This window comes from Brassica napus, chromosome A3, assembly GCF_020379485.1.
Source record: "Brassica napus cultivar Da-Ae chromosome A3, Da-Ae, whole genome shotgun sequence".
In the NCBI taxonomy this organism is placed as follows: domain Eukaryota; kingdom Viridiplantae; phylum Streptophyta; class Magnoliopsida; order Brassicales; family Brassicaceae; genus Brassica; species Brassica napus.
This window is the reverse complement of record NC_063436.1, coordinates 24,939,643-24,964,845: the sequence shown is the minus strand read 5'-3', so window position 1 is coordinate 24,964,845 and position 25,203 is coordinate 24,939,643. Positions and strand designations below refer to the sequence as shown.

Sequence of the window (25,203 nt, the reverse complement as noted above, 5' to 3'; positions counted from 1 at the left end):
CTACCGTATAAAAAATGTATTTTGCGTAACTGTGCTTTCAAATCGTTATACAATATTTTCTTTTTGAAAATGACAAATTTTGCTGTTTAAAATCAATATGTTTGTGGATTTTAGGTCAGAGCCTTTATTCTTTAATAAATTAAGGCTAGTAAGGCTTAAACTAAAAATGGTGCTTAAGTAATGAGTCAAGCTGAATTTAAGTGGATATCTAAAAATGGTGCTTAATGGACATTTCCAGAATAAAAATTTAGATTTTACTGTTACAAAAATAATGGTGCTAAGTCATCAATTCTCAAGAGTAAACAATAAACATGTGATCTTCACAAAATAGAAAATACAATTTTTTGGTAAAATCATATAACAATAAAAGAATTAAAAACTAAAAATATTGATTTATTAATGAACTAACCTTAATTTAAGTACGTTATAGTAAATATTCAAATAAATGATAGGCATGTGATATTTTCAAATTAAAGAATAATAAGATTTATTTGGGAGTAATATTATGAAAAGTTACTTGAATCATTATTTCTAGTCATGTCTTATACCTTTGGCATTATCTTATAGAATTCATTAATTTGCCAACCTGTTAATTGTCAAAATGGGGTTTTGGCATTTTACACAAACAAAAGTTATGATACTTGGAACCAAATTGAATTAGAAGGAGATGTTCATTTCGAGAATAGTTAAATATAACAAAAAAATTCAGTACGTAAAGAAAAGCCCAATATGTTGCATATAAATAGGAATGTGAAGGTATGAAACCAAAGGCCACAGAAACTCCAAGAAAGCAAAACTTGAAGGAGAAGAAGTAGCCAAAGAAGAATTCCAAATACACTCAAAAGATTGATTTGCGATCGTATTCCAGAAAACATTGAATCTTCAAATTTGGTTGAAAGGTAACAAAACTTCAAAAAAAAAAAAACATTTAACAAAACTTTCTGGTCTTTTTTTGTTCAATCATACAGAGGTTTGATACGTTTTTTAGTTTCTTGGTTTAGTGATGATTAGAATCTTCATTCCTTTTTTTTTCATCCTAAAATGATGGATCTCTTGATCTTTAGATTTCTTCTATGTTCTGATTTGTTCTTAAATCAGATCCATAATTCCGAAGAAAATATATATAACAATCATACTGTGTCAGAGTGAAACCCTAGAATGTTATGTAGATTAGTGATTATTTGTTTTGTTAGAATCATGACAGACCGATTTGTTACAGAATATTTTGACATTATAACAAAAATCGCATTCCACTAATATATATATATATATATATATATATATATATATATATATATATATATATATATATATATTAGCATGAAAACTAAACAAAATCACGTTTTATTGTTTTTATGTTATCTTAGAATGAATCCGTTGAACCTAGCCAGCACAAGCTCACCACCTCCTGTTGCTAATGATCTCTTGGCGAAGCGAAAGAGAGGTCGTCCACGCAAAGATGAACAAGAAAATGCTTGTGTGACTCCAAATCTTGACGTTGATCTGGTTGGCAAGACTGTTTCTAGTGTGGTCGCAGGATCTTTCGATGCAGGATACATTCTCAACTTCAAGGTTGACGACAGTGACACTAAACTGAGAGGTATCGTGTTCGCACGGGGGAAAGTTATGCCGGTGACTCCATCTAACGACGTAGCTCCTAATGTTAAAATGTTCACAAAAGAAGAAACCAAGAACCAAAGTGATGATGATCAGTCTCTACCTCCTAGTGATGAAACAATGAAAGATGTTTTCACTGACTTGGAGATTTCTGAACCTGCTCGAGCTTTGTCTTTAATGTCCAAGGAGAGCAATGGCGAAGCTGCGACTCGTCTGGTGGAGTTTTTCCAGCTCCAGAGACGAAGACGATTGTGACTGGTCAAGAGAACCTTATCTTGGCACAGAAAGAGCAAGAGAAATCACCTGGTGTGGGTTGTGGGTTCGATCTTATGGCGGAGGAATCGGTTTGTATAGGAGAGAAAGTGCCGCAGGGGCTTCAGCTACAGCTTGGGAACAAGAGTATATTGAGCGGAGACAACAACAACAAGAACAACAATGGCACCGAAATGGAGACAGATCCTAAAAGCTCTGTGTCCAAGACTGGACTGATAGCGAAGTTGTTTGAGGGAGAACACAAGAAGGTGGACTGTGCCATGGAAGAAGAAGCATCTCCATCAATTCAGTAGTTAAGAGTTAATACTCGCCAATATATTTATGTTTCAGTTCTTTGTTTAAGAGCATGATTAAAAGCATGATTAATGGAGGGATATTAAGGTGGGATTTTTAGCGAAATATAAGAATCTGTTTCTTAATTTTTAACTAAAAATTGGTAACCAAGGGAATGAAGAGGAACACTGCATTCCTTAATGTTCCTCAAAAATGTTACCATTCGTGAGGAATATTTTTTCTTCTTCATTCCTTCTCATTCCCTTTTTTGTAGAGAATTATAATGCAAATTTGTTCATTGTTAATTTTGATAAGGAACCCTCGTTCCTCATCGTTCCCAAAATTTTATTCCTATTAATTATTTTCCTAATCATTTTTAATGTTCTTTGATGGTTACTAGTCACACCCTTAGAATCGGCTCTTAAATATCTTATTTAAGACATAATATAAAAACATAAATATTACAAAATTTTGTAACTAAGAAATCAAATATAAATTCTTGCTTGATGCTATGCATGAGTTAAAAAGTTAAAGAAACACAATGTTTTTAAAACTGACTAGTTATGAGTCTCAAATTTTTTTTTGCCGAGGGGAATCCAGTTATGTTAAGCCGGCTCTGTCTCTAAGTAGATTATTTTGTGAATTAGTGGCTTGGATTAGTACTTGGAAGTTGGAACAATGGATGGAATGAGTATAATGTTACATATTGACTTGATAAAAATCTTCCAACATATCACAATCTGACTTATTGGTTCAGCTACTGAATTTAGATGACCATTTTTTTTATAAAAAAAATGCTTTGTAACTTATTAAATGATCAGTTATGAACCACAACTTCGTTATAAAGTCTACATAACCGTATTTTTGCATTCTCTTTTCAGTTTTTCATCAAAACGTTATAATCATATTTTCATCAAAACCTTATTTCTAACTATCAATCCACAAAATCGCATATAAACTATGCATGAGTGAAGATTGGGCTTAAGGGGCCTTAAAAGTTAAGCCCAAATAAACCGAAGATCCGACATAAAAAAGCTGTCCGAAAAGGAGGAAAGAGATAAAAAAAAAAGGCGAGGATGGCGTTGAACGTGATACAATCATCCGTGCGTGTATCTTCAGCCACTTCTTTGACCTTCTCTTCCACCATCAAATCCTTCGTCACACCTTCCCTCTCCCTCGCAACCCATCGATTCTCTCTTTCTCCCCCGAATCTCAACCTCCTTCGCGTCCCCTCCTCTCCACCATCTCTCCGTCGAGGTTTTCGCAGTGGTCGTATCGCAGCAATGGCTTCTTCTGCTCCCGGATCGGTTAACAAACCAGAGGAAGAGTGGCGTGCGATTCTCTCTCCCGAGCAGTTCAGAATCCTGAGGCAGAAAGGCACTGAGTAAGCGTCATTTCTTATAGATAGATTGACATCACAGTGATTTGATTCGTTGGGCATGTTGGTTGGTTTCATTATCTCTCATCAATATTGAGTTTAGTAATCCTTTTGTGGAATAAACACGTTTCTTGATTAACAATCATGAGACCCATTTTCTGAAAGATTAAAACATTCAATAGAATTTTCAAAGTTTTCACCTTTTTCTAATGCTCTGTTTCTAAAACTCTGTTTCTAATACTCTTAGGAGATGTCTCAGGTCAGGTAGCAGATGACTATGCATCTTACTATTTTCAAAGTTTTCACCTTTTTTTTTCTTTCACGTTATAACTCTGTTTCTCTTGTATCTGATCGTCTTAGTTTGCAATGAACCTTACTCACTCTTGTGTCTTGATTTGTTATGCATTAGTCCTGCTTGGTTCTCTTACATTAACAGTACTAAGCAGATGAATCTGTAGTAGAAAGTTCTCAGTGGTTGAAGGATCAATGAGTATCTTAGTCTCTTAGGGAGTGAGGTAGAGTCTCAAGTTCTATAACATCATTGTTTCTACACATGTAAATGTAGATATCCAGGGACAGGAGAATACAACAAAGTATTCACAGACGGGATCTATAGCTGTGCAGGGTGTGAAACTCCTCTGTACAAATCCGCCACCAAGTTCGACTCTGGCTGTGGCTGGCCTGCTTTCTTTGACGGCATTCCTGGCGCTATAAACCGAACTGTAAGATTCTCAAAAAAATCAAGACATCATTCATGGTTTGGGTAGTAACTGAACCGCTTATCTTCTTAAACTTGTGTTTACTCAAGGCGGATCCAGATGGGAGGAGAATAGAGATCACGTGTGCAGCGTGTGGAGGACATCTGGGGCATGTTTTCAAAGGAGAAGGTTTCCCTACTCCTACCGATGAGCGACATTGTGTCAACAGTGTCTCCCTCAAGTTCGCACCCGGGAACGCAGCCTTGTAATAATAATCTACTTGTATTGTGTGTTAAAAAAAAATAGTGTGTGTTGATTATTGTGTCCCACCCGCTGGCTCGCACTGTGTTTCGATCTGACTGCTAGTAGTAATAAGGTGGTTGAATTAACGTTTTGAGACTCTTGGTATTGTCGTATAATCAAATCATATAAGATTGGTGAATAATGTTCTTAGGAATGACTCGAATCACTCTTTTTCTCGACCAGATGTCTGGCATGTGTATTTTTCTTTTGTGTAGCAACAACACCACGTGTCTCTGCCTTTGTGCATATATTATGAACGCAAGTTGTGTACAAAATCTTCGAAAATTCTAGTTTATAAAACAGTCATTAGATCAAATAGATAATGTCTCACGAAGAGATTCAGTTCCATGGTTTAACTACACGACGGGGGAAATAAGGCAAAGGACACGGACAAAAAAACAGCTTGATAAACTATGAAAGATATGGTTTTTGATTATACTTTATGTATAGAAACAGCTTATCATATCCTCATAATAAATATGTAAGGATAGGAAGGAGGCTGAGAACTGTGATTGTCTACATAGTTTTTGATTATACTTTATGTATAGAAACAGCTTATCATATCCTCACAATCAAGAGAACCAGCATCATATGATAGGATGCTGCAAGATAATAACAATGGAACTAGAGCTGAGACTGACGTGGCAGTAAGGAAGTCATCAAGATACTTGGAATAGAAGAGGTGACTTGTTTTGTTTTCTACTTGTTTAATAAGAAACCGGAGAATTCGTTCTGCATTTCTACTGCGTTCCCGTTTCTTCAGGAGTTGTTAAACTCCACATTCCATTATTCCCATTTGTAAGGAGTCCATGACTCCATTTGTTTATGTTGTTTCTTATTTAAGTCAATGAAAAGCATAAATAATAACTTGTGAAATCTTCCAAACAAATCTCGTGAGATTTTATGTTCTTGTAACATTTCTACTTCTCGTTAGCTTTGAAGAGGGACCTTAGCATCATACGTAACGAAAGTCATCGTTTCAGGGCAATTATTACCTCGTCGAATTAACTAGCAAACAAGTTGAGAGGTGTCATTATTCCACCATTAGGCCTCAAATGATACTGCTTCATAACTTGACTGTGTCCTCTATATAGATGCTGGCACCAAATGGTAGAGACTGAGACATAACAGCAGATAGTAAAAAGAAAGGAGAGAACAGAAAAAAGAAAAAAAGAGAACCTGTCAGACAACCGTGCGACCACTCCGGCTAGGTCAAGACCAGACCAGATAGCGATCCTCTACAGCTCGGATAGTCCGAAGACGATCTTCACCATTAATCACACTCAGATCGCACGGCCATGTTTCATCAACCAGGGTTTGGGGCCTGTCTCCTTAGAAATCAAGGATACAGAGGTACAAGCCTATAGAACAGATCCTGTTCAAGTAAGGTCGTGACCACTGATGCTTTCTAGACGTATATAAACAAACGATATGTTCTATGTCTCTCCGATGTGGGACTCTTAGTTCTCAACTTATTAGCTACTAGCGTGGAACGTGTAAGCGTTTATTTAGAAAATAGTACAAAAAATTAAAATGTTCACAACAAGTTGATTACGAAAAAGACGCTACAAATTACATTTAAAATCTGATTTTTAATATTAAAAGGAATAAGACAGTTGCATCAACGTCATAACTTTGTCACTAGATAATGCAATTACAAAAACAACAGAAGAACATAACTAGCATAATGTAAAAGATTTGTTTTTATTCAAACCTCATTAGGATGACAGGATTTTAAGACGCAGCTTACACAGATAAATATTGGGTGGGGAAACCAAATATAGTGACTTCAAAAGTGAAGAAGATTATAACAATAAACCAAAAATTAAACAGTTTGTTTATTTTCAACCCAACATAACATAAACACTCCAAACAAATGTTAACCCTCTTGTCCTGACCAGATTTTTCAAAGTAGTAACATGAAAGAACTAAAGCTGTAAAATCATTTATGATCTTGCAATCCAAAAACTCACGCAGATTCCACAACGATTTCTTCTTCTTTAGTCTTTTTGCCCCCAACTGATTCTTTACTCTCTCTTGAAACATCATCAGACTTCTCACCGTGTGATAGGCTTCAGACATTAGTCTACTGGATCGGATGGTATTGAGCTGATACTCTCTTTGGAGGTAGCTTACGCAGAATGAAGAGGACTAGTGCCGATGGAAGTACTTCAACTACCTGTGTAATTTTGTTTTTTTTTCTTCTTCCATTAGTGCATACACTAATAAGAGATAGAGAGAGAATTAAAGAAAGGGGTTAGTTACTTACCATATAGTAGATTAAGTTCAGAACCGGATGATCAAGAACATCCAGTGTTAAATCCCTGTCAAAAGCTGATACACCCACCTGATAAAAAGGAAAAAATGATCAGCACAGTAACTGAAGATAAATATTTCGTCTTTTTTTGGTTATATCTCAGAGCTTACCACAATGCATCTTATGAGGAAGCAGGTGAAGCATATGGCTGTCACAGATCCAACCTGCAATTGAATAACTTTTCTGTTACAAAGGCTAATCGAATTTTGAAGGTAGTGATGACTGTGTTTAAAGTTGTGTGAAACTAAGACAAAGAAGCACAAGCACAGTGACTACCTCATGGAGCTTCTTCCTTCTTCCTTTTGACTCAATAGGGAACCTTCTTAGCATAATGAACAATCTATATAGCATACAAGGGAACACATAAGAAAAGCCATTTAACAACTTTCAGACACTTTAATTACAAAACAAGCAAAGAGAGAAACGAAAACACTACCTTCCTCCGTACAGCAAGAAGCCTAAGGCAGCAATGAAAGACACAACTAGAAGAAGAAAAATATACAACAACAACAACAACAAAAAATCAATAAAGAGTTTATATAAGAGAGATAATAGTATTGAAGACTGAGCTGTAACAGGCTTAGCAAACTTGTTTGACCAGAGAAAAAACCTACCTGACATAAATATCTTTCCAACTAACTCCACAGTGCTGTTATCATTTACCCAAATGCATACCCATATAACAACCTGAAAAGAGACATCAATTACAATATCAAACTTAAGTCTTTTGATTCACCCAAAATTTCTACAAAAAAGTGTGAAAGGTTCAAAGAATCTCAGTAACCATAACATACCAAAAAAAAAAGAAAATAGAAATAGAAAACAATAAGAATCAAAGATGAACCTGAGCCAAATAAACACCAACATTGACTGAAATATAGGTTATCCGCAGCTTATCCGTTGGTAAGCTTCTTGCCTGCTCATAAGAGTCAGCAACATATATACACATTAAGAGTTTGTGTGGCAGGTTAAAAAGAAAGTAAAAGAAAAATTCCTTTTTAGATTCTTGCCTGGTGATATATCTCTGCCCAGAACAGTACGAGCAGTGTGTAAGCCGAGAAAAAGAGGAGCCCCGGAAGATCCAATAATATCCAGCAAAGAGCCTGCATTTACCCCAACAAGACACCATTAGATACTTTAAAAAATGCAGCCTTCACAAATCAAACAAACAAAACACCAAAAGCTTACGGAGACTCTCTCACCTTGGGATGGACGAGAAATACTTGATGGTGAAATCCAAACAGAACAGCGCGAACTACACACACACACATAGATAAAAAGGTTTGTCAGAAACCATAATCCAAAGGGGAGGTTGAAACAAAGAGATGATGATAACCTCCATTGACGACAAAGTTCATAAGATGAAAGACCTTCTGAGTGGTCCACCCATACTCAGGCACTCTCATTTGAATCCTTACCAACTGAACCTGTCCATCCACAATCCAATTCACACAAATGTCAACAACACATCCAAATAAAGTACATAACTTTCTCAATCGCTCACACGATAACAACATAAGAGGAAAGACATGTCATTTGACCCTAGACACCTCAAATCAAGAACCTAGAGAGCAAAAAGGTTTGATTTTTATCAGAAAGACGAGGACTTTGAGCGGTGAGAACGTACAAGAGCGATGGCGGAAACAAGAGCATAAGCTCCACAGAGAGCGAAGAAGATCCCGTCTTGCCATTGAGTTGACTCGTTAACCTCCTCCCACCAATTCGTCATCTCCGTCGCCAAGATTTGTGCCATCTCCACGCTCGAATCCGTCATCCTCCTCCTCCTCCTTTTATCTGTTATCTTCGTCTCTTATCCGGTGAGGTACGGTTTGAATCAAATCGAGAAATCCTAATCAGCTCTTTAGAATCGGGGAGGGAGAGAGAGAGAGGCGAAGGAGATAGGGGTGAGAGTTGTTTGAATATCTGTAATAACCCACAGGTCAGATGGCAGAGACAGAAGAGAGGAGGAAGAAGAAAGAGAGGGAGAAGGAGATAGAAATGAAGATCCAACGGTTGTAAGTGATGCGATTTTTACGACACGGTGTATGCTGTCTGTAGCTTCTGGCTTGTTCTCTCTCACACGTCCTTTGATGAATTTTTTATGATTTTCATGACTGAAAAAAATAAAACTAAAATAAATTTCTTATTAGAGCAATTGTCAATAATAGCACCTTTTGAAGTTTATGTCTCAAAGATAGCATTAGAAAGAGAAAGTCACAAAAATGACATTCACTAAAGGACAAAATATCCCTAATACATTTGCTTTAAAATTAAATAAACAAACAAAAATAAATAAAAATAAATAAAATAAAAATAAATAAAATTTTTTTTATAGTTTCAGATTATATGTTTTCAGATTCGAAATTTTTATAAATTTTTTTTCAAAATTTTTTTTCAAATTTTTTTTTTTTTATTTTTTTTCAAATTTTCTTTTTATAATTTAAAAATACATTTTGAAACTGTTTTTAAAATTTTTATTTTTTATTTTTTATAAAATTTTAAACCCTAATTCCAAAACTCCACCCCTTAACTCTAAACCCTAATGTTTAGATTAATTAACCCAAGGGGTATAAGTGTATATTTACCTCTTTAATGAAACCTATTTTTGTGACTTTGAACCTTGAGTGCTACTTTGGGAACAAAAACTTGGTTTAGTGCTATTCTAGTCTTTTTCTCTTCTTATTACCCCAAAAATAAAAATTAAAGACATTTTTAGAACCAAAAGAGGCTAATGCAAGACATTTTTAGAACCAAAAGACATTTTTAGAACCAAAAGTAAAAAGGTTATTGAAAACATTATGATATCATTAGAACCAGACAAATCTAGAATTAGCTAAGGTTACACATTAAAAACACGTGTGTTCTTACATAATAAACTGCGGGAAAGGAAACAATATATGAAGGAACAAAGAACTGGTGGGGGATTCAGAAAACATGCATGTGTATGTGGACAGGATAATCAAACAAATATTCAATGATTTAAATTTTGACGGTCATTTAGATTTAAACGATCCATGTGGCCTGCGTCATTTCCACCTCGGATTTGATCAGAACCAGACAAATCTTTAGCAACCCCATAGACAGCGTAAGAGATCATTTTTAGCACCTCGCTATAGATGAATTTTTTGAGCCACTAAAAACTTCTTTCATTCTCTTCTTGACCTCTGGAATCTCTGCTATGCACACAAATGTGTGAAGTTTATCAAGTTCCAACGTTATTTGAACCCTTGTATTTAACAATTTTCTCCTTCCAAAAACACTCATCTTATCTGAATATGTTGAGATCATCCGGTAGCTGCGTCAAATGGCTTTTTAGATCCGGGTCCAACTAGAATCCAAAAGAATCTGAACAGACTCAGGCCCGAAATATAGAAAACCCGAATAGAACTTACACCCTCATCTCAACAAACCCCAATATCCAAAACCGAACCCGAAGAGGTATTTGAAGCTCATGCCTATTATTAACAATTAAAATGTCTTCTTTATTAAAACTTGTCTTCGCAAAACAACTTCATATTAGATTACTTTCCTGCTTTGTTTCATGCATCAAGAGTAGTTTTGTTATAAGCATTGAAATTGTTGTTTATTGGAGTTGTTTTCATAAAACAGCTTTGTTTTACATTATATTTGTCTGCTTTATTGAAGAATCAAACAAGAAAGACAACAACATGGGCCTTCTTTTTTGTTTCATGCATCTTCATTATCTTTGGATTGAGCTATGTGATTGAAAATGAAGTTCTTGTACCAAGAAGCTGATAGTCTCGGGGTTCTCTCTAGAGTATCGAAATCAACGTGGTACATACCGAACCTTATGGTATAACCGGATATCCACTCGAAGTTGTCAAGTAAAGACCAGGTGAAGTATCCTCTTACATCTGCTCCCTTCCTGTTATCACACCATTAGCTTTTCAGGTTTTAGAATCAAGACATACGTGAGGTGAAGCATTATTACCTCATGGCTCTTTTGAGTGCATCTAAGTAGTTACTCATAAACTTCACTCTCCGGTAATCGTTTAACAATACTCCTGTATTGTTCTCACCAAAACCTGCAAAAGTGATGAGATACAAGATTACAAAATTCCACCCAAGACCGCACAAACTAGGGCACATGCTTTACATGGCCGCTAATATTTTGGAAGCTATAAATATTTTATTATAATATTAGCAAAAATTTATCATTCGAGGCCAACCAATATATGTATATTCATTTTAAAAAAAAATTGAAGACTAAGACGAATGTTTCATCTGGACACATGATCAGAATGCTTACCATTTTCTGTTACGTACAATGGAATGTTTCTGTACCGTTCTGTTGCATACATCAACATCTCTTCCATTCCTTGAGGATACACATTAAACCAGTTTACTCCGGTCTGCATCATTGCCACTAAAAATGTCAAAATTGTGTCCAGAAATAGGTTTTATTTTGAATTGTTTGGCCTACATACCGGTTCTCCTAAAGGTAAACCGTCTTTAAGAGCATTTGAATAGACAAAACCTTCAGCTCTAGAGCCTCCTTGGCCCAGTTCACATGTTGTATGCAGACAATCTTTAGCGTATCTGCTTGTGTACTGATTAATCCCAATGAAGTCCAATCCATTCTTGGAGCTTTTAAGATCATCCTTTGTGAATTTAGGAAGATCTTCTCCAAGAATATCTTTCATTTCTCTTGGATATCTTCCAAACACAACCGGGTCCAAGAACCTACATTTTCACACTATTTCGGTTCTAAAATTCCGGTTAGGTTGGGTGGGAATTAGAATCTTTAAACTGAACCGGCTTACCAAGTCAAGTAGAAAGCTTGAGCTCTCTCAGCAGCTAATCTATCTGCTAAAGAATCACTAACCGGTTCAAACCAGATCGTGTTCATAACAATACCAATCTTTCCCCGTTGGTCTTCCTGTATAAATGAAACCAATTGGAGTAAAAAACCGTTTTTGATATTACAGACAAAGTATAACATCAAAAGTTGGATAGAATCTTAGGTTGGAACTTGGAAGTTGTTTTTGGCTCGGGTTCTCATTATGCAACTGGTGATAAATGTATTGGTCATCTAATTTGTATATTAACTAGAGCTTGACCTGAGTTTTAGTTTTTGGGCACGAGGGTTTGATTTTTACTTTTCTATAAATGGCGTATTGAAATTTTTAAACACATAGATTATTTGTCTAATTTTAGGTTCTTACAAATTTACCCAGACATAGAAGAATCTAATTCGAACCCCATCTAGAAATTTATTATATTCAAACATAGTTTAATTTTAAAATTCAAAAGAAACTAATACCTAAAAACCGATATATACTCGAACGTGTACCTGAATACTCATATCTAACTAATTTTGTAAGCAAATTTTTTTTTTGTTAACCGGTTTGAATTCTCGTTATGAATATAACAATTTCATTTAAACCTGTGAAATTATTAAGATTAACATATAAAATAAATGATGTTGAATTATTATGGTAAATAAAATTAATGAAGTAGTTTGGAAAAGTTAAAAAAATGTAAAAATATAATAAAATAATTAAAAATAGGGAAGTTATGTTTTGTACTTCTGTAATAAATATAGTCAAATTAATTAGAAAATAATAAATGAAGTGGTTAGAATACGTTAAAAAAGAACGAAAATCTGTAAGAATTCACTTAAAAATAGGTAAATATTATTTTATACTTCAATCGGTGACATTGTCCTAATACTTGAAAATTCCGATACGGTAATGATATTGATTCACCTGAAATTTCTTCTGGTATAAATTGACTGCGGCTAGATGTGAACGGATAATGTTGTGAGCAGCGACAAGTGGCTCTATGTCGGAACCACCACGTGTACAGTTTGCGAAAGTCATGGAACAACGTGATGGCGGGTAAGTCCCTTTCTGGTAACCCAAAATCACTTGAACGTTTGGTTCGTTGAAGGTAGTCCAGAACTTAACTCTGTTCCCAAAGTGTCGGAAGCAAATCTCTGCGTAATGTACGAAATCTTCCCTGAAAGAACATTAATTACGTTTTAATGTATCATCTTACGTATCTACGCCAGCGTGTGACATGCATTTGTATGTGCTAACTAACCGGACTTGGGGGTCAAGCCAACTTCCATATATAAGCTCGAGTTCTTGAGGAATGTCATAATGAGTCAAAGTGATAAATGGCTCCATCCCTGAGAATGATTTTGAGCTAAGTTTGGTGTTTTATTATTCTTATTATTATTGTTTTTGTTTTTTTTTAAGTTTGATATTTTTCTTTGGTCATGAGACATTTTTATCAGTTACTACCTTTTTTTAAAATAGCATTGATCATTCTGTTGTAATGATCAATACCTTCCATGTTCACATCTCCAAACCTTCCATCTGCAAACACAAAAATGATTCTGAGTTCGATGAAGAGAGACATAAATAAAGAAAACAAGAATCTCACGTAGAAGAATCCGAGCCCATGATAAAGAAAATCGATAGCTATTGACTCCAAGGTCTTTCATCAGATCCAAGTCTTCCTGTTGAAAATAAAATGCCACAGCTTTGTTTTTGTAGACGGTTACTTAGATATATTGTATAAATGTGTAGATTTACAATTAACTTACCGGATATAGATGGTAATGATCAACAGCGACTTTTCCATGGGATCCATCTGCGATTTTCCCTATGCAAATTGACATATCAAGTAACTTGAGTAACAAGAATGACAACAAAACCCTAAAATTTTTAAACTTTTTGTCCTTTTGAGCTTAGATCACTATTCACATAGGGGTTCTTGAGATTTTACCGGGGATGCTTGTGAAGACATCCCAATTGCTTAGGGTTTTGCCGTCGGCTAAGTAAGCTCCTTCATACTGAACATACCATAGGAGCACATATTAAAAGTGAAGATTGTTTTACTGCGAATTGAAGTAAAAGAAAGAAGATTTACAAACCTGGTAAGCAGAAGAGGCAGTGCCAAAGAGGAAGTCTTTTGGGAAACTAAAATTTTCTTGGGCGTTAATCTCTCTCAATGAGAGATGATCATCATACCACCATCTTGTTGATGCTGATGATGAGACCAAGGTTATGATGATCAAGCAAAGGAACAACAGTGGGCACAGAGAAACGTACATCGATACTTTGGTCTATTCAGAAACTAAAGATATTTTTTGTTTATTCAATAGTAAGGATTATTATATAAAGAGGATAATGAATGGCTTTGTGCACTTTTAGGTTGATATTGATGTATGTGACAAAAAAAAAAAAAGGTTGATATTGATGTTTCACCATCACCAATGCAGCTATAGCTGATCTGGAGATAGAAAAACTGTGACGGATGAAAAGGGGCAATAGTATGCAAGATTTGATGGGCCAACCTAACGATTTTTTGTTTCTTGGGAATGATTTAATATTTTAATCTATTAAAGTTTATGCCATGCATGAAAATGACTCAAGATTTCCAGGACCGATAACGATATTTTTAAATTTATTAGTTGTAACAAAGCACGCATCTCACAAATGATTGGTTGGTACAGCATTTTAGCCATTGTCGACTTCAATAAAAAGACATTTGATACATCATTTTAGCCTTTGTTGTCTTTAATAAAAAGACGAACCAAATTGTTTATCTTTTGTGAAAATATTAATAAACTAAAAATAAATAAACAAAACGAATAAACAAAGTTTCATCGACAATACTGTAATATCAGTACTACAAGAGTGGCTTAATAATAACGAGTAGCAACATACACTCTGAAAGTAGAGGCAATGCGCAAAACGCTAAATCGCTTGAAACACAACAAAGCGATTCCTTTCTTTTTTTTCGGTTTCCAGCAGAAGTCAATACCCGAACCCTCTTTAGCCTTTTCTTTCTCAAGCCTCTTTCTTGGCCAGCCCGCAAACAAACGCGCAATGAGATCAAACGCAAAAGGGTGCGTTCTTGACTCCCTTTTGGAAAATTTCACGAAAACAAGAAACAAATATTACCATGAAAAAAACCTCCTAAATCTCCCTCCTCTTTCACTTGTACAGAAACACAAACCAACCATATGTTAATAGATCAAGAAGATGTTGGTATGATCTCATTGATCATCGTATCAACATCCAGAAGCTGCATCAAATGGTTTTTTAGATCCGGCCTGAAAATCTGGAAAAAAAATCCAAAATCCAAAATATTCCAAATCTGACCAAAACCCGAGAGGATCCAACCCAAACTCGATCTGAAGTTTTAAAAAACCTTTCTCTGATTCCAATAAACCTTAATATTGGCAAACTCAAGCTGAACACAAACAAATATTTTTCTGAATAAATATTAAATTGTATTCATGAAAAAAAAACATTTTTACATTAAGTGCTACTTCTATTCTGGGTTCGATTCCCCTTGGCCACCCATAGACGCCTTAAGTGGCAAGAAAACCCGGATTTCTATGGACCTTTTGGTAGTCTTTAGACTTAGAAAGTTTTTGGGATCACACCAAAATCATAAAAAAAACATTAAGTGCTACTTTGGAGTTTATAATGTGCAATAAAGCATACACTAAAGAATTCTTTTAATCTTATCTATCCTCTGGATCCAAACTAGATTCTCAAGCCATTATCACAAATGAATATTTGACCCAAATGAATGTCTTCTTTATTAGAACTTGATCATTCCATAAAACAACTTTATTTTAGATAACTTTCCAGCTTAATTTGCTGATGATTCAAACAGAAAGACAACTATATGTGTCTTCCCTTTGTTACAGGCATCATCACATTCATGTATCATGAATAGTTTTGTTAGAACTTATAAGCATTGAAAATGTCTTGTTTATTGGAACTGTTTTCACAGCTCTGTTTTACACTATTATTATATTTTGCTTTGTTAAATAATTAAACAAGAAATACAACAACATGGGACTTGCTTTTTGTTTCATGCATCATCATCATTTCTCCGTTGACCTACATTCTTGAAAATGAAGTTCTTGTACCAAGACGCTGATAATCTCGGGGTTCTCTCCAGAGTATCAAAATCAACGTGGTACATACCAAACCTTATGGTATAACCAGATATCCACTCGAAGTTGTCAAGTAAAGACCACGTGAAGTATCCTCTTACATCTGCTCCTTTCCTGTTTCATGAGCGTTAGTGTGTTGGAACCAATACATATTTTTGAGCTGAAGCATTATTACCTCATTGCTGTTTTGAGTGCATCTAAGTAGTTACTCATAAATTCCACTCTCCGGTAATCGTTTAACAAAACTCCTGTATTGTTCTCACCAAAACCTGCATACGTGATGAGATATAAGACTACAAACTTCTTTCAAATCCCGCACAAACTTAAACATACAATCTATGTCACATGCTTACCATTTTCTGTAACGTACAATGGGATGTTTCTGTATCGCTCTGTTGCATACATCAACATCTCTTCCATTCCTTGAGGATAAACATTAAACCAGTTTACTCCTGTCTGCATTATTACCACTAAAAACCTCAAAATGTTTCTGAAATAGGTTTTATTTTGAATGGGTTGGTCTACATACCGGTTCTCCTAAAGGTAAACCGTCTTTAAGAGCATTTGAATAGACAAAACCTTCAGCTCTGGAGCCTCCTTGGCCCGGTTCACATGCAGTATGCAGACAATCTTTAGCGTATCTGCTTGTGTACTGATTAATCCCAATGAAGTCTAATCCATTCTTGGATCTTTTAAGATCATCCTTTGTGAATTCAGGAAGATCTTCTCCAAGAATATCTTTCATTTCTCTTGGATATCTTCCAAACACAACCGGGTCCAAGAACCTATATTTTTACACTCTTTCGATTCTAAAAGTCTGTATGTTTGGGTGAGAAGTACAATCTTTTAAACCGAACCGGCTTACCAAGTCAAGTAGAAAGCTTGAGCTCTCTCAGCAGCTAATCTATCTGCTAAAGAATCACTAACCGGTTCAAACCAGATCGTGTTCATAACAATACCAATCTTTCCCCTTTGGTCTTCCTATATTAAACCAAACAACTCTGAGTTAACAAAACCGTTTTTGAAACTTCCGGTACGGTTATGATATTGATTCACCTGAAATTTCGTCCGGTATAAATTGACCGCGGCTAGATGTGACCGGATGATGTTGTGAGCAGCGACAAGTGGCTCTATGTCTGAACCGCCACGTGTGCAGTTTGCGAAAGTCTTGGAACAACGTGAAGGCGGGTAAGTCCCTTTCCGGTAACCTAAAATTACTTGAACGTTTGGTTCGTTGAACGTAGACCAGAACTTAACTCTGTTCCCGAAGTGTCGGAAGCAAATCGCTGCATAGTGTTCAAAATCTTCCCTGCAAAATAATTTAGTCGTCCTTAAATAATGTAACAGTTTGCGTATCTACGCCAACGCCTGACATGCGTATATATATATTAGAATGTCCCACATCAGGATTTTTTTAGAGATTTGTAACAATACATAATATTTGACAATTCTCAATTTTTAAGATACTCGTAGGTCTGAATTAATATCATTACTGATATGATATGAGAGTTAGATTTCGAAGTTTTTATTATAGACTACTTGTAGTATGGACAGTATAAGTATGTGACAATCTTGGGACTCTTTGAGTTAAATTTGGGTGTGAATTAAACTCATTATTAATAAATATATTTACCGGATTTGGGGACTGAGCCAACTTTTGTATCTATGCTCGAGTTCTTGAGGAATGTCATAATGTGTCAAAGTGACAAATGGCTCCATCCCTGAGAATGGTATTGAGCTAAGTTTGGTCTTGAGACAGTAGCTCTAGAATCTATCAGTTATTACCTCTTTTGAGTACAGCATTGATCATTCTGTTGTAATGATCAATACCTTCCATGTTCACATCTCCTAACCTTCCTTCTGCAAACACAAAAAGGGTTCTGAAAAGAAAATAATTCAAAGAGATACAGAAATCAAGAAAACAAGAACTTCACTTGGAAGAATCCGAGCCCATGATAAAGAAAATCGATAGCTATTAACTCCAAGGTCTTGCATCAGATCCAAATCTTCCTGTTGAAATAAAAAGTCACAACTCTGTCTTTCTAGTCAGTTGCTTAGATATTTGTTACCGGATATCGATGGTAATGATCAACAGCGACTTTCCCATGGGTTCCATCTGAGATTTTCCCTATGCAAATGACATTTAAATCAGGTAATGAAGTTATATATGTTTTTTCTTGTGACTTGAGCAACAAGGATGAGAACAAAACCCTATAAGTTTGATTTTTTTTTTCCTTTTTAAGCTTAGATCATTATTCACAAAGGGTTTCCTGAGATGTTACCAGGGATGCTTGTGAAGACGTCCCAATTGCTTAGGGTTTTTCCGTCGGTTAAGTAAGCTCCTTCATACTGATCATACCATAGGAGCACATGTAAAAGTGAAAATTGGTTTTACTGAGAATTTAAGTAAAAGAGGAAGAACAAATGTAAAAACCTGGTAAGCAGAAGAAGCAGTGCCGAAGAGGAAGTCGTTTGGGAAACTGAAATTTTCTTGGGTGTTAATCTCTCTCAGTGAGACATGATCTTCATACCATGTTGTTGATGAGGAGGAGGAGACCAAGGTTATGGTGATGAAGCAGAGGATCCACAGTGGACACACAGAAATGTACATTGATAATTTGGTCTCCAATGTATCAGAAACTATAGATATTTTCTTCTTGTTCAAGAGTAAGGGTTATATAAAGAGGAAAATGAGTGGCTTCGTCATTCATAGGTTGATAATGATGTTTGACCAATTCAGCTACAGCTGATCTGAAGATAGAAAAATCTTGACGGATGAAAACTGGCAATAGTATGCAAGATTTGATGGACCAACCAAATGATTTGCTCTGTTCTTGGGAATGATTAATCTTATTAAATTTCATACTATGCATGGGTCACTTATAAAGAAATGGACTCAAGATTTCCAGGACAGACAACGATATTTTTTAAATTATTAGTGGCAACAATGCACGTATATCACAAATGATTGGTACATCATTGTAGCCATTGTTGTCGTCAGTGAAAGGACATTTCACACTTGGCACATCATTCTAGCTATTGTTGTCTTCAATAAAATGAAGAACCAAACTAATTATATTTTGTGAATTCCATTAATTTCTTAGTTATATTTATAAACTAAAAATAAAATAAATGAGCTTCATCGACAATAATATAATATCAGTACTACAATAGTGCCTTAGTAATAACAAGGAGTAGCAACATACACTCTGAAAGTAGCGGCAATACCCAAAACGCTAAGATGTTCATTACTGAATGATAAAATAATAACAGAGAAAACGCAAATTAAACGCTTGAAAGATAACAAACCGATTCACTTTTTTTTTTGGTTTCCAGCAGAAGTCAATACCCGAACCTCTTTACCCTTTCTTTCTCAAGCCTCTTTTTGGCCCGCTCGCAATCAAACGCGCAGTGAGATTAAACGCAAAAAGGTGCGTTCTTGACTCCCTTTTGGAAAATCTTTTAAAAACAAGAAACAAATATTACCATGAAAAAAAACTCCTAAACCTTCCTCCTCTTTGTCCAAAAAAAAAAACCTTCCTCCTCTTTCACTTCTACAGAAACATAAACCAAACCATATGTTAATCTCGTGTAATACATCGTGTAATACATCAAGAAGATGTGATTATTTGAATAAAAATATAAAGATTTTTTTTTTTTTTGGTAAAATAAATATAAAGAAAAATGTTTACCTTAGAGAAATTTTCGATCATGCCCCATCGCATGCCAGGGCAGCTTTGATTCGCTCAACGGTGCATTTAATCAGACTGTTGACTGTAGCCACTGAGCCTAGAGAGAGCTTAGCGGTTGGAACAGAGTCAACAAGAATCTGAAACGCTACGGTGAGTAGCGAGCCGCAGTTACTTGCGGTGGAAGTAACCACTTCTAGATTATTTCCATCCCCTCCTTCAGCTCCAGCACTAGCATTCACTCTTGAAGAGCCATCAGGTAATATAGCGAACCCGGATGGCAACAAAGCGACATAGTCTGGATCCCCGCCGCTTAGGACAACGTTCATAGCCATTATATCGACAGGTGCGTATATCACATACGATCCTGATGCATCCGTACAGCTTTCTTGTAAGATCAACATGTTGCTCTGTCCTGAGTTCGCGCTCTGTTACGATATCAAGAATAATGTTTAAAAACTTGAAATCATGAAACATGACCGTTTTTAGCATGGTTTAAAGAAATAGTTAGAATTTTAAATTATTTCAAAAAAAAATAGTAGAATTTTTAAATAAATTCAAAAATTATGATTTAAACCTTTAAGTTTTAGTTTTTTTTCTGAAACTTTTTTTTTTGAAACTCACCTTTAATTTTAGTTATGAATCTAAATTTATGATAAAACATATATTAATGAAGTTATTAATTTTTAAAACTATATCATGAACTCTTTAAATATACTCTTAATATTTTCTTAACAGGATTTAGAAATGATTTGAGGCGGCACTACCAATAGTAAAAAAGAGTTTGCAGAACATAATCTTACATTAACTCGGAACAAGGAGACAGAGTTCCCAGGGTCCCGACCATTTGCGATATGAGCCATTTCTTGAACCAAACCTCCGTTCGAAAGTATATCCCACTGAGAAATCAAGAACTGAATTAAAGAACGTTCGGTCAAGAAACTAAAGAAACCAAAAGGGTTTTGTTCTTTACCTCGCTTCTAGAGTTTTCATCTCTCAGAAAATCAAACACACGTTTAGGTGCCACTGGGATCCAGAACGAAGTGGCTGCGCTCAAGACGATACCTGGAGGCCTTCCTGGATCATCCATGCTCTTCCTGGTCATGACCCGAACGTCGTCGGAGCCTGTGGTGGCCAGTGTCGTCCATGCGTGTGCATTCGACGCGCCTACTCCGCTACAGAAGCTCATCACCATTCTCTCCGCTAGCTTCAACATGCTCTTTCTCCCCTCAGGACTTGTTATCACTATTCATAATTACAAGTTTACAACAAAGTGAAGGAGAATTCAATAAGTAGTTAATACTATTTCAATTTAGTCTTATAGTTTATCAATTTATCAAATAGGCCCTCTAAGTAATAACGTACCTGAAAGATCACCGGTTGGAATGTTGCTAGCCATTGAACTGGCGAGCCGCTCGCATTGGCGGTCAAGTGTAGCCACCCAACGTTTTGCACCAAAAGCTAAACCGGTATTAACCAACGGTTTATACATGGTGTGAACCGATCTGTCATCCACCTCCGTATGCTCTACCCATGTCACCTTCAACAAATGTCAATAACAAAATACATAAGTCTTACGTTCAAACTATCCACCTCATACTTTTCAACCCGTTAGACTATACCTTAGAATAGCCATTCTGCAATTCTTGAATCAGACAACCAGAGGGTCTTCTCCTGTTTCTAGTGATAGGACTTGGTCTTAGGCTGTCCAAAGAGACATCAACAACCGCCCAAGTATTGTCGCTGTGCTGCTTACAATACCTTACAAAGTAGTTCTCACGTGTCGGGACAAGTGGTGACGGGACTTGGAACTCAGCTGTCATCTTCAGAAAACAAATACAAAATGATTCAGAATAATAGCTTGTGAAACAAGTAATCAAATTAATAGTTTTTTAAGCCTCTTACCACTTGTAATGCCCCATTGTAGTTCCCTGCAACGCCAGTAGATAGAACTTCTAGCGTCAATGCTCTGGATACAATCCCGCAGAACACACTAGACCATTGATTCTATACAAAGAAAGAAGACCATAAGTGTCAATCTTTGTTTAGCTAGGTTTGAGAAAGATAAGGAAACAGATTTGTTACCACATCCATTAGAATCTCAACGAGATTGATATGATTCATGATGACGACCGTGGACTCTCTAGAAGCTTCTGATCTTAAACCCAAAGGTTTTGGTCCTATTCCCCTAGGGAACGTCCGAAAATACTCTTCCTCATTGAGAATCTCAACCGCACTATCGCTTGAAACCCACAAGGGATCACCTGTTTGAGCCATTCTCACAAGCTCTTCCATGGCAGCAACAGCTAACTCAACAATCATTGGCTTATCAGCATCATTATGAATCGAGACCGATCTCATAATGTCGCTTGTTCCATACATGTCCCCTAGGAAACCTGTCTGGCTATTGTTAGTGTTTCCAAAGTTGCCAACTTCAAGATCAAGCGAGCGAGACGGTATGTGGTGTGAAGATGTGAGCTGAGGGAAAGACGAGGAGGAGTGAGTCAGCAATGGCTTCCCTACGTATTTGGCAGCTATGGCAGAGATTCTATCGATTTCCTCGCGTAGACGAGCGTTTTCAATCCTCAAATGCTGCTCGTCGAATGACATTTCTCCTATGGCGGCAGGACCACCACAGTTTGGGCATGTTGCGTTGTTTAGAGCATCCTTGTACCTATTGTTCTCTGCTCTGAGCTTGTCGTTGTCTGACTTCAGAATCGAGTTCTCGTGCCTCTCATGTTGTGCCTATAAAGATCATAAGTTATCTTCTTTAGGTTTTTAAAGTCATCAAGAGTATTAAAGCACACCAAATGGATAATTATATGTAATAACCAATATGTTTCCTTGATATTGGACCTAAACTATGCAATTAACTAACTACATGTGTTTTAAAGATGGTTACATATAGTTATGCAAACTGAATCAAACGTGGTAGTAATGATTACCTTATCCCCGACTTCATTTGATTAAATATGAAAAAGAAACAGCATTAATGAAGATTCAAGACCCATTCCATGCAAATTAAATGAATATAATGAGTCACTAATGAAAATTCATATGCAAATTAAATGAATATACAAAATGAGTAACAATTAGCTCTAGTATGTACCTTCATTTGGGTGCGCTTGTTTTGGAACCAAAACTTGACTTGCAGAGGTTCTAAATTTAGCTCTCGGCTCAGCTCTTTTCTTTGCTTATCGTCAGGATGAGGACACTCCTTGAAGAACCTATAAGTTGAAACCAAACAAACAAACATAAACCCTAAATCCCAAAACATAAAACATAAAAAAATCTTTTAAAGTGGGAACTTTTACTTACGATTCAAGCTCTTGAATCTGGCGTTGCGTGTGACGGTGGTAACGCTTCTTTTTGTTGGGACGCTGATTAGGATCTTGGAGCTCTTCTTCTAAAGGATTCTCCATGGTGACTTCTGCGCCAGACTTGGTCTCGAAGTCGTCTTCTCGGCTCCCCGTAAGACCCAAATCGTTATCCGAGTTTTTGGGGGTCATATCGAACATATGATGATGAGACTCAAACATGTTTGGCTGATACATGATGATTTTGACGATTATTGATCCTTATATCGGTTTTGGAGTTTTTCTTTTTTTGAGCTTTTGTATTCCCTTCAAATCTATTAGATGATCATCCAAATCATTTTCGTTGCTTTAAATCGACTTTCTACTCCCACGTATATATCCCACTGTCCAAAATCAAAGATAAAATGGTGTTTATATATACGAGGATCAAAGTAGAAACGGAAGATGGATCTTGGAATTATGGAAAGCAATCCTCTAGATATATGAAACTATACATACGTTTATTGTATATATATATATAGTCTTTTTCACATTTCAAAACGAAAAGCAAAATATTGGTATTTTGTCTATTTTTATGGTTATTAATATCTATACGTTTAGATAAGCATATGATTTCATCTTATCAAAAAGGCTCTGAATATAAATGCACCCACTACGTGACATAAGCTCGTTGCATATAAACAAACAATTTGGGAATTTCTAGTTAAAAATTGGGACACGAAGATTCGGATGAATATTTAAGTGAAATGTTGGATAATAAAAGAGAATAAAGAGAAACTGAAGTAAAAAAGTGTTATAGAAAATTAGAGCACATAGATATCCATTAATTAGAATTTACATACACATGCATAAACAGACAATCAATATATATTATAGAACTAATCTTGAAAGTCACATACATCATCGGATCTACAAGTAAACGCAGAGAAAACAAAGAACGAATGAAGAGACTGTCTTTGAGGAAAACCTAATTTTCAATAAGATTACATAAAGACAAAACTTACATGTTTTTACTTACTTGTTAGAGTGATTCCAAAACGATAATGTTTGGCTGAAGCAAAGTCGACTTGTAAGGGGAAAAATATCGAAACTCTACAAACAGATCTGTGTTTTTTTTTTTTAAGTGTAGGTTTGGATCGATATCAATGGATCTTTTTTTTTCTCTCTCTCTCTTTTTTCTATCTACTATTCTACATAAAAGGTAGCGAGATAGAGAACTCCACAGGCTACCGAAGCCAATAAATGAAGTCTTTTTAGTACAAAAAGTCTTTTTTTTTACAGAAAATTCAAATTGACCTTCGTTTGTAGTAAAACCTAATTTGAAAAGGTTAAAAAGAATTGAGAAAAATAATAATTAACTAATAGTATAAGTTAAAATAATGTTGACATTAAGTCAACGTTCTTTTTACATCTACTAAGTAAAATTCGTCTAACTCAAACCCCTTTTTACACTTCTATAACTCCAAAGAGGTTTATGGAGTCTTTTGTTACGCTTTTCTTTAAAATCGTCACAGAAAAAACAAGTCACTAGTTTTTAATAGATAAAAGAAAATGCAGATCTTAAAGAGACTATAAAAAAAAAGGAACGGATCCGGTTAGTGTGAACAGACATGCAATATAGATCCCATTCGTCAACGAAACAAAGATATGCACATGTATGTATATAAGCATCGGTTTATATAATATATATATATATAGAGAGAGAGAGAGACAGAGCGAGTGATCTTACCTCTGGACATACAATGAAACCCTAGCTTGAGTACTCTTCTATAATTTTTGAGCTCTCCTTTTGTGGAGAAAAAGAGATGGACGCAGAGATATGCGAAAATCAGAAGGGCACGGGTTAATACCCTAGTCAAGACATAACCGGTGATTTTCGGAGGATTCTCTTAAGGAGATAGCAAAGAAAAACACAAATGGAGAATTGGCTGAAGGAGGAACTAAGGAAAGAGGAGGAAGAAGCGAAATAGGTGAGGAGAGGATGTGGCAGAAGGAAAAGGAGTTATTGCGAAATGCATAGAGAGGGTGCATCGCATTTATGATTATCGAAAGGTCCATTAATGCTTTTAGTGAGAGAAAATTCATACCACTACTTATAGATACATTTTCTAGATATAGAGTTTCAGTTCATCAGTTTTGAAAATAGTTTAAAAAAATCACAGTTTCTCTTTGACTTCACGGGTTCTCGTAGGTAAGAAAAACAATAGAAGAATAATTAACGAAAATTTTAAAATGCTTGCCATTACATGGTTATTAACTTACTATATATATGTTCATGGTTATAGTTTATTACCTAATTAAGTATGCTATATCAGATTAATTATTTGCATGTGTTGTGCATATTGCACATTAAGTACATGTATGTCCAAGAAATTAAATATGGACATATAA

At 35.6% G+C, this 25,203-nt stretch overlaps 6 protein-coding genes and 1 non-coding gene across 9 annotated transcripts; 2 read left to right on the top strand and 5 right to left on the bottom strand.

The window, feature by feature from the left end:
• The first annotated feature begins 1,368 nt into the window (after nt 1-1,368).
• LOC106420880 lies at nt 1,369-3,028 on the top strand. Its single transcript, XM_013861731.3, is given in 2 exon segments — nt 1,369-1,837; nt 1,840-3,028. Coding segments are annotated over 2 exon segments (813 nt in total). The 3' UTR covers nt 2,184-3,028.
• A 125-nt stretch (nt 3,029-3,153) lies between these two features.
• On the top strand, nt 3,154-4,684 carry LOC125591923 (peptide methionine sulfoxide reductase B5-like). Its single transcript, XM_048766853.1, has 3 exons — nt 3,154-3,547; nt 4,107-4,263; nt 4,350-4,684. The coding sequence occupies exons 1-3, from the start codon at nt 3,240-3,242 to the stop codon at nt 4,506-4,508; spliced, it is 624 nt and encodes a 207-aa protein (XP_048622810.1). The 5' UTR covers nt 3,154-3,239; the 3' UTR covers nt 4,509-4,684.
• A 1,034-nt stretch (nt 4,685-5,718) lies between these two features.
• Nucleotides 5,719-5,935, bottom strand: LOC125607340. Its single transcript, XR_007338500.1, has one exon. It is a non-coding gene; the product is annotated as a small nucleolar RNA U3 (small nucleolar RNA).
• Nucleotides 5,936-6,323: 388 nt separating this feature from the next.
• On the bottom strand, nt 6,324-8,970 carry LOC106421007 (tobamovirus multiplication protein 1). The gene is made up of 11 exons (XM_013861854.3): nt 8,487-8,970; nt 8,196-8,286; nt 8,062-8,114; nt 7,870-7,962; nt 7,704-7,775; nt 7,474-7,546; nt 7,296-7,341; nt 7,136-7,199; nt 6,970-7,023; nt 6,812-6,889; nt 6,324-6,721 (listed from the first exon to the last, which is right to left on the bottom strand). The coding sequence occupies exons 1-11, from the start codon at nt 8,631-8,633 to the stop codon at nt 6,629-6,631; spliced, it is 864 nt and encodes a 287-aa protein (XP_013717308.2). The 5' UTR covers nt 8,634-8,970; the 3' UTR covers nt 6,324-6,628.
• Nucleotides 8,971-10,415: 1,445 nt separating this feature from the next.
• Nucleotides 10,416-13,984, bottom strand: LOC106398933 (beta-glucosidase 47-like). Its single transcript, XM_048766845.1, has 12 exons — nt 13,764-13,984; nt 13,616-13,682; nt 13,434-13,492; nt 13,271-13,346; nt 13,129-13,203; nt 12,926-13,013; nt 12,589-12,841; nt 11,644-11,759; nt 11,308-11,563; nt 11,130-11,232; nt 10,812-10,905; nt 10,416-10,745 (listed from the first exon to the last, which is right to left on the bottom strand). The coding sequence occupies exons 1-12, from the start codon at nt 13,941-13,943 to the stop codon at nt 10,547-10,549; spliced, it is 1,566 nt and encodes a 521-aa protein (XP_048622802.1). The 5' UTR covers nt 13,944-13,984; the 3' UTR covers nt 10,416-10,546.
• An 814-nt stretch (nt 13,985-14,798) lies between these two features.
• On the bottom strand, nt 14,799-24,816 carry LOC106400681 (homeobox-leucine zipper protein MERISTEM L1). 3 transcript variants are annotated; one of them, XM_048766837.1, is made up of 12 exons: nt 24,542-24,816; nt 22,814-23,195; nt 22,605-22,722; nt 21,581-22,240; nt 21,401-21,502; nt 21,118-21,318; nt 20,861-21,035; nt 20,469-20,740; nt 20,299-20,394; nt 19,499-19,923; nt 19,343-19,360; nt 14,799-14,817 (listed from the first exon to the last, which is right to left on the bottom strand). In XM_048766837.1, the coding sequence occupies exons 2-10, from the start codon at nt 23,047-23,049 to the stop codon at nt 19,516-19,518; spliced, it is 2,268 nt and encodes a 755-aa protein (XP_048622794.1). In that variant the 5' UTR covers nt 23,050-23,195; nt 24,542-24,816; the 3' UTR covers nt 14,799-14,817; nt 19,343-19,360; nt 19,499-19,515. The 3 variants fall into 3 exon arrangements, with proteins under 3 accessions (XP_048622794.1, XP_048622799.1, XP_048622796.1); XM_048766842.1 differs by lacking the exon at nt 24,542-24,816 and adding an exon at nt 23,817-24,283; XM_048766839.1 differs by lacking the exon at nt 24,542-24,816 and adding an exon at nt 23,831-24,283.
• On the bottom strand, nt 15,599-18,606 carry LOC106400683 (beta-glucosidase 47). Its single transcript, XM_013841050.3, has 12 exons — nt 18,241-18,606; nt 18,089-18,155; nt 17,876-17,934; nt 17,741-17,816; nt 17,592-17,666; nt 17,440-17,527; nt 16,863-17,115; nt 16,672-16,787; nt 16,336-16,591; nt 16,160-16,262; nt 15,982-16,075; nt 15,599-15,920 (listed from the first exon to the last, which is right to left on the bottom strand). Exons 1-12 carry the CDS (start codon nt 18,415-18,417, stop codon nt 15,722-15,724), a joined length of 1,563 nt encoding a protein of 520 aa, XP_013696504.2. The 5' UTR covers nt 18,418-18,606; the 3' UTR covers nt 15,599-15,721.
• Nucleotides 24,817-25,203: the final 387 nt, after the last annotated feature.